Source organism: Perissodus microlepis, chromosome 23 (genome assembly GCF_051167445.1).
Source record: "Perissodus microlepis isolate ML-2025 ecotype Zambia chromosome 23, ASM5116744v1, whole genome shotgun sequence".
NCBI classification, from domain to species: domain Eukaryota; kingdom Metazoa; phylum Chordata; class Actinopteri; order Cichliformes; family Cichlidae; genus Perissodus; species Perissodus microlepis.
Window position 1 is genome coordinate 37613684 of NC_140482.1, and position 8724 is coordinate 37622407.

Consider the following 8724-nt stretch of genomic DNA (forward strand, 5'->3'; position numbering starts at 1 on the left):
ACAACGCTGCCAGCCGATAAGTGGCAATATGCAGGATCTTATAAAATTAACAAGACTGAGCTATGGGGAGTGGGTGCTCTGAAGGTGGCAGTAGGAGAGGATGACGATCATATAGCACTTGTAAATATCAGCATACGTGCATGGAGGGATTGTAGCTTTTTCCTGACTGAGTTTTATAGTCATGGCAGTGGGATTAGCAATTTTTTTCACCCATTTCTTGGCTTTTTTAAGGGAAGTTTACGGCTAAAGGTTTACAGGCCCGTTTATGTTAGATAAAACATCCCTCAAGGCATTTTAATGCTCGTGAATTTATGGAAGCTGCCTTGGAGACAGGTGCGCAGGAGTCTAACACAGAGCAGGCCTTCAAAGTGATGGCAACTGGATCCCTGCCAGCATTTCCTCTGCAGGACACCACAAGGGGTGTGAACATGTGTGCATATGTTTATCATACATTCTCAACCTTCCAAATCTGTGCTGTGACATCCACAGCAAAGATTCAAAGTCAAATGGCCCCTCTGCCAGGTTGCTCACATCTATTGTGTTACGGGTGAAGAGTGCCTGAATGTTTTCAAGTCTTCTTGTGGAAAATTTTTACTGCCATTGCCACAGTTTCAGCCCAATCTGATTCTTTCCAGTGAAAGGCTTTATAGAAAGCATCCTCCCAGTCAAAACTCCTCACCTTTCTCACACCCTCGGAGACTGGATGTGTGTGTGCGCGCGGGAAGGCTTTTTTGTGTGCATTTCCACCTTATACTGTGCATTTATGTGCAAGTGTGTGTGGCTATTGTCTGCCAGTGCTCCAGCAGGGGCTTCAAAGTGAATTATTCATGCGAGATTTGAATACATGCAAATGGTTCACTCCCCTCCCTTGGCACAGATCCAGGTTACCTATGGCAACGGCGCCTTCAAGAAGCATCCTTCCACCCCTCCTCCTCCTCTTCTTCCTCCGCCCGCTTCTCTCAGGCACCCGCCCTCCAACCATGTTATCCAGCCAGTCGCATTGTTTCGACTATTGCAGTACCTGGGTGGGTGGCTGCACACTGTAGGGTGGCAGGATATCCCATAATTCATAGTCAAGGTCATATAGGTAGGGAGGGTGGGCGAGAAAAGGTTGGCAGACGGAAAGAGGGCAGCATCCCTCCATCCAGCTCGGATGGGAAGTTCAGGAGACAACACCCAGCCGGCGGTGAAGAATAGAAACAGTTTTTGGGTGCCGAATAATGCGACAGACTGGGGACACACACACTCATATAATTCAGAGTTACTCAGAGCTCATGCGTACCCGCAGCACAAAAAAACAGGATAAGATGGAGGAAAGATTTGAACAAAGCACATCCTCTTTGCTTAAATATATTTGAGAAAACAGTTTAGAATGACAACTAAAATGTAAAAGTGTCTTAAATATTAAAAATATAAATAGTATTGCAAAGTAATATTCTATCTCAAATCAGTTCCTTTTTTACAAAAGATTTAGGTGAATGTATTTAAGACGTCAGTTAAATGATGTTTTGTAATTTTTATTTAATTTTGTTTGTTTACTTACAACTGCTTTTCGTTTCTGGCTATTTTTCATTTGCTGAGTGATTTTACATTTTTTGTTGGGTTTTTTGTTTTGCTTTGTTTTGTAATAAAGTTTATTAAAATAATACAAACATTTTTACAAAGAAATAAAATTCCCAAATATTAAATATAGAGAAAAGTTATACTGGGATCATATATTGGGGGAAAAAATACAGCACATCAAACATTTATACAGTGTTTAAGCATGTAATTAACCTTTTTGGGATTTATAATTTTAATTTCTCTATATTTTTTAACTGAATAAGTAACTAAGCTGCATGTATGTGTTAAATACAACTCATAAAATAACAGTGAAAAAGCTTCTAAATGAACAAGAGAACAGGTCAAGTTCAGGCCATGAGGTGATCAGAGCCTAAATATCCCCCATTATAGGCCAGGCTGTGCAGGGACAGTAGCTGCTCAGTGCTGCCATCTACTGAAAGTAAAAGAAGACCAAGCAACACATATACTCACCCGCCACTTTATTAGGTACGCCTATTTACATGTCTCTGGCTCCACCACACCTGTTCGACTGGGGGAATTTCCCCATGTAGCCGTCTATACGGTTCACAGAGAATGGTCACAAAAAAAGAAAATATCCAGTGGCAGTTCTACAGGCAAAAAATGCTTTGTTGATGTCAGAAGTAAGAGAAGGAAGACAGCAGTGACTCAAATAACCATTCAATACAACCAAGCGTGCAGAAGAGCATCTCCCTGGGCTGAGTGCCACCCCTGTCAACTATGAATGTTTTTCAAACTTGAAAAGCAGACGACTGGAAATACGATGCCTGGTCTGGTGTGAGTTCTGTTACTATTTTGGTATGATCAGATTTTTGACATAAACAGCATGAAAGCACGGCTCTATCGATTCAAAGGTTCAAGGTCACTTAGTACCAGCTTCATATAGTTTAAATGCCGCAGCCTACCCGACCACAGGTGCAGCTCATGTCCATCCCTCTACAAGTACAGTCTACCCATCTTCTGATGGTGGCTTCAGCAAGAAAAATGCACCATGTCACAAAGAACAAATCATCTCAAATGACAATGAGAATCAGTCAGCAGATCTCAATCTGATAAAGCACCTTTTGGATGTGGTGGAACCAAAGATTTGTATTATGGATGTGAAGCGGACAAATCTGCAGCAACTTATCAATATGGACCAAAATCTGTGAGGAATGTTTCCAGAGCCTTTTTGAACCTGCACCATAATTAAAGCAGTTCTGAAGGCAGAGAGAGTCCAGTAAGGTGTACCTGAAATGTCCAATATGTGTTTTTAAGTCTATTTAAACTTTGACAAGTGACACAATAGACCAGTCTTTGGGGAACCCAATGTAAACAAAACACTTATGACAATGAAAAAGCATTTTATTGGTAATACAACCATTAGTGAAGGCTTTTCTTCAGCCATGTAAAACTGATTGAACATCAGTGATTTAAATCTGCTCTTGAATGCTGATGACAGCACCATTAGCTTTGCTTGTTACATGGCCCCCTCAAGTGGACAAAAGGATTCATTGCTTAGTGGTGTGGATGGACCCTTTAATGGAAAGACAATCTTAAAAAGAAAAACACACACACACAAAAGAACTAAATTTACATCACTGGATATGATCCATCTTTGAAATATCCATTTACTGTTTAATTTACTTTTATTTAAAAAAAAAAAGAAGAAGAAGAAGAAGAAGAAGACCAAGTTAAGTGTGTTATGTTTAGATTCTGAGTAAACACTGCTTTACAAGCAAGTACAAGCAATGTGACAACAGTAGAGTAAAAAAGCAGAAATGTCAAGAACAGGCAAATAACCCCAAAATCTGTCTTTTGTTTAGGTTTAAGGTTTGATTAACGTCCACTTATTAGACATAAGTACTATAAATTCACTGCACCTCAGTGCTGCATGGAAAGTGAAACTGCACAGTCCTGCTGACATGATCACCCTCTTTCACTCCATCAGTCCACATTGGCACAGTTACACAATTTCATGAAATTCAAAGACAAAGAACACTGGGTACTCAGCCTTCATTACAAACAATACCTTATTTAATCAGGCTATTTAATATTAACGAAATGAAAGCGCTTATTTAAAATCAAAATTTGTCTCCTAATTTAAAGGTTTCAAACTCATTGTGTTCTCTGTATTGATAATGGGTCAAACTGAAAGAACATTGCATGTTTAATGAAGTGCAAATATTTTCTCCATACTGATGCAATCAAAAACACACCTGGCTGTTCACTGCTTTAACCTTCACAAAGGTATTATGATTTCACAACAAAGCTCAGATTGTGTGAACAATTTCAAAATACTTTTTTGTCTCTTCACTTTCTTTGAAAGTGCATTTTTCAAAGTCTGAGATAAAGCCTATCTGTGTGAACAGCAGATCTCCTGTCCATTCTTCTGACATCCTGCCTTAAGGGAACAGGGGTGTGCAACACAATAGTCCTGCAGAGGCCAGAGACATATTATTGCCATCCCACAGACCTGACAACCTCTCTTATGCCAGTCTCATCTGTGCCATATGTTACGCCTATGTTGTTCCCACATGATTCAGTGGATAAAGTTGCCCATCTGGTGCAATTTGAGCAAAAGGTTGTGCGTAATGTCGAATGTGGTGAAACTTATCCCCACTGCAACGGGCCCTTTCACCCAGTTCATGCTCAGGCCTTTGTACAGTCCGCGTATAACTCCCTCGTGAGTCACGATCTCACGCATGGTTCCCAGAATGGTGCTGTAGGACGAACCGATAACTCCGGCTGTCTGCATGCGCCGACGTACCACATCCAGGGGGTACGACGCCGACTGTCCAATCAGGCCTGCACAGGCACCGAATGCCAAGCGCTCATAAGGGTAAGGCTGGGATCGCTTTGTCTTCTCTGAATTGAGAAAAACACCAACAGAGAAATGCATGAAAAAATTGATAAGTGAAAAAACAGATGTATGTATGTTTTCCACTTTACTGATTTGAAACGAAAAAGCCTCAATGGTCAGTACCTGAATGTAATTTTTTGAGGGTCTCGTAGGTAAAGAAAGTAATTCCTGCATATGGGATAACACCTAAAATAGTGGGGGTGAAGCCTCGGTAAAGTGTCCTGACACCCTCCTCCTGGGAGATCCGCACAAAGACATGCATGATGTTACTGTACCTGTTGAAGGAACACATGGCAGGCAAGACATCATTTACCAAGCTGACACAAACCTTTTTGTGTTGTGTGATACTGTAACATACACTTTTGCGTGTTATCACAATTGTTAGGTACTTACATTTCTCTGGCAGTCACTGCCATCCTGGCTCGTACCATGTCCAGTGGATAGGTAAGCATAGCAGCAGTTGTACCAGCCAGAGACCCAGCCAGGAAACGTGGAAAAGGAGGCAGAGCTCTGAAACAACCAGGATAATAGTATACAGACAGAATGAGCAAACTAAAATCAAAGAAACACACTAATAATGCTAGAGGCTCTCTGATGCTGTATTTCAGCGTCAGAAATTTTGACCTGACGATGGGTCGGATTTGACAAAACTCTATTAAGAGTTTCAAGATAGATTGCCAGTAATAAGAACCCAATAACAAACAAAGTGAGTGATTTATAGTGACATCTCTAGAATCATCCTGCTAGCACAGCTAAAAACTAGTCAGGCTTATAAACTGTAAATATAGTGTATGGATATAAATTGCTTACTCACTTGCCCTGGAAGCCGTAGCAGCTCCCCAGCAGTCTTTTGTACTGTTCATGTGAGCAGAACTGGATGGCAGCATAGGGCATGACCCTCACCATGGTCGCAGAGTTTCCCCTCCACAGACTGAACAGCCCACCCTCTATGTATGTAGAGTAAATGACCCTGAAAGCCTCCTAGATTAGGAACAAGGGTACAGTCCGGTCATGTTTTCCGCACCTAATCATCTTATCACGATCAGGATAACGACATTATATAGTCAAGCTAACCAAGCTTACGAAAATGTGTGCAACTTGAGAATAAGAACATATAGAATATTAGCGCTGCAGCAGTCTTCTAGCTAATGGTAGCATTCTTTATTACTGATTTATTTACTGCTTATAAATCAAAAAAATAACTGTTTCATCTGTAAAATACATTTGAGACGACGGTACCGCTTGGTCCTGAATGTACTAGAGACTAAGGCGATGTTTTAACATTATTTACTTTGCATGTTTTTGTGCTACCTAAATCAAAAACACTTCGCTGCTAATGTTTCAAAATGAAGAAAAGCAGGCGACTACTCCTATGCAAAAATCCACAACACTCCTTTGTTTGTTATTTGTATTTTCTTATCATTACATTCATGAATTAACCTGCGTCAATCTGCAACTTATCAGTTCCTGACTCACTGATAGGACAGACGCCTGAACTCACCTTAGCTGAGAATCTCTTTGAGGACACTGTGAATAAACAACAGAGACACAGTGAACCTCAAGGCTAAAAAATACACACTCTCCCACATAAGTTAAACATCTACTAAGAGGATTAGTAATTAGTCAGGAACACTTAGCAAGAACTCTGGTACAAACAGAAAAACAGTGGCTGCATTTATGGTGACACCTAATACACAAAACAGAGGTTAAGTCGCTAACATGCCAACCTATATTCTTTCCATATTTTCCACATTGTCACACTTACCTTGGAAAATTATTTTGGTGCGATCCAGAGGTGCAATAACTGTTTTGGCGACAGCTCCGGCAAACGCACCACATAACAGGGATTCCAGAGCAGACCAGCTAGGCCTCATATCCTGTTTGAAAACATTTTGTTATTTAGTACTGACGTTATCATAACTTCCCATTTCTTCAAAATATTACGCTGGCTTTTAATGGAGGACCAAAAAAAAGTTTAATTGTTTATCTGGGTTTATTTAGCTTTCTAATCCTCATGAACTGCATAAGAAACACCACATGTTTATTAGCACGTAGGCTCCCACGTTTATGCGACAGCAGAAATTCGCATTTTGGTTAGAGACAAAAATTTCACAGTTATGAAAGAATCACAAAAGGTAACAATTCACAAGACCAGGAGCTGTTTGTGTGTGCAAGACCCTGAAGTGAGTGGGACTGTTGAACCCAATAAACACTCCCAACTGATAAGAAGAGCATTTGAACTGAAGAACAAAGATGCTGCATTATTACTATGATGATTGCAGATTTAACTGCTGTAATTTAACTTTAGCAAATAAAATAAAAATCTGTTTTTCAGGTTCAGTATTTTAAAACTGACTTTGTACTGGTGTTCAATAAGGAAACAAAAGCTTTAGGCCATTAAAAATCCACTATTACAGCAATCCTAACCATGTGAAACTACTGGAAATATGAATAATTATTCTGGTTACTCAATATTATCCACCCCATTGCTTTGTAAACAAAGACCAGCTTTGGATTATGTGGCAACTCTCTGCTATTTAAAGCACATAGCAGAAGACACTTGTCCTTCAGATGGTGTTATAAGGAAGACTGTACTAGATCTCACAATAACAACAGCACTTCTGTGTAACTGAGCTGGATTTGAGAGAGTTGCAAGGCAGGCTTTGTTTCAGGTTTTATCATAATCATAAATGAATATTTTGTTTATTTATTTATTTTCGCAGCTGGTGCCTTTAAAAAATACTGCTGTAATGCTCATCACCTGATGTGACTGACTAATAGATGACAGGCAGGATGTGATGATCACAGAGTGCAAAAATATTAGTTTGTATGCAGTTTTAAACGTGTTTATACACAGTCATTAGGCTCGATATGGACTCATATTTTGACTCTTCTTCTGTAAACAAGATGACTCAAACTTTAAATGCCAACCCCACCCTGGCATGCTCAAACAGACTGTATCATCAATCACCTGTTTTCAAGTTTAAGGCATGAATAGAAACAAATCCTCACCTTTGCTTGGCTGGCTGGTGGCAAAGTCAACACAGTGGCCTGAGCCACTGGCAGCCTGTGCTGACGGTCCTGCAAACGATGGGCCATGTCTCCCCTTTAAGGGTTACCAAGGGCTGCCAAACACCCGACTGCTCATTCAATAAAGAAAAGAAAACACTGCAGACAAAGAGAAATATAGAGAAATATGTCAAGGATATGACAGTTGAGTTCAACACTACACAGCCCCTTGTGTCGCAGTCCCTCTCTATATGTACTTGACGCGAGTACGTGCTTGCACGCACGCCCATGTTCTGCACAAACAGTCTGGCTTGTAAACAGAGTATTGCATTACCGAGGATCGATCCATCCTTGATCCAAGTAATACTAATCATCACACTTGCTGATTATTCTCTAAAACTGACCCAACAACTTAGTGACCGCACCTCGAAGCAAATGCATAAACTGCGCCTTATCCATACAAACAGTGCATAAACAAGCGTGTGTAATCTCTGTGCAGTTAAATATATTTGCACCACGACTGATTATCTCATTTGTTACCTTCGTCTGTGTTCAAAAAGGACTCCGTGTTTGGAAATCTTCGACGTGATAAATCAGTCTGACCTGGTGTCTGATGCACACATGTGTTGTGTTCTCGCACAAACTTGAACCTTGAACACGCTTCAAGGTCTTTCTGCACGTCTTCTAACGATGTTGACGTTTCTGGAGATGGCTATAAAAAAAATACACAAGTGTCAAGCAGCGCAAAGGGTGTTAATCCTTTAAAAATGACGTCTGGGTGAAAACTGCACTCGGAGCAGCACCCTGCTTCCACGCAGGAGATTATTTAGGCTTTTCAGCGTCTTAAAGAAAAATTGGGACGGCTTATAACATTATTTTGACTACAATACCCAAGAGCTAATATAGATGTTGTAGTAAAGTCTCGCGAGATTGGCCACAACATTGGGTTGCCAGGTTTTGCCAACATTTTTAATAGTCACTACATTTTTGTACATTGTGTACATTTTCTTTTCCTTTTTTTTTGACGTTTAAATTCTGTTACAATCATTTTCTTCATCGCCTTTGTGTCCCGTTTAATTTAGTTTATTGGAAAAAAAAATGTTTACATTCTTCAAGAATATTTGTTTGGACTGCTCAGTTTACCTAACTAACATGCTCAAACATATAAAAAACTAAAACAAAAGGCAGGAATAATCAAATGTGCTGTTTGGAAATGGGCTCAAATACTTACCACAACTCCAAATTGACTGATTAATTAATCTACTGATCAGTTGATCCCCCCGGGAAACAAC

The 8724-nt window shown here is 40.1% G+C and overlaps 1 protein-coding gene across 1 annotated transcript; it reads right to left on the reverse strand.

The window, feature by feature from the left end:
• Positions 1–2904: 2904 nt before the first annotated feature.
• On the reverse strand, positions 2905–8330 carry LOC146362071 (mitochondrial coenzyme A transporter SLC25A42-like). Its single transcript, XM_084921484.1, has 8 exons — positions 7973–8330; positions 7436–7591; positions 6189–6300; positions 5925–5950; positions 5238–5404; positions 4817–4933; positions 4547–4698; positions 2905–4428 (listed from the first exon to the last, which is right to left on the reverse strand). Exons 2-8 carry the CDS (start codon positions 7520–7522, stop codon positions 4103–4105), a joined length of 987 nt encoding a protein of 328 aa, XP_084777610.1. The 5' UTR covers positions 7523–7591; positions 7973–8330; the 3' UTR covers positions 2905–4102.
• Between the last annotated feature and the right edge of the window lie 394 nt (positions 8331–8724).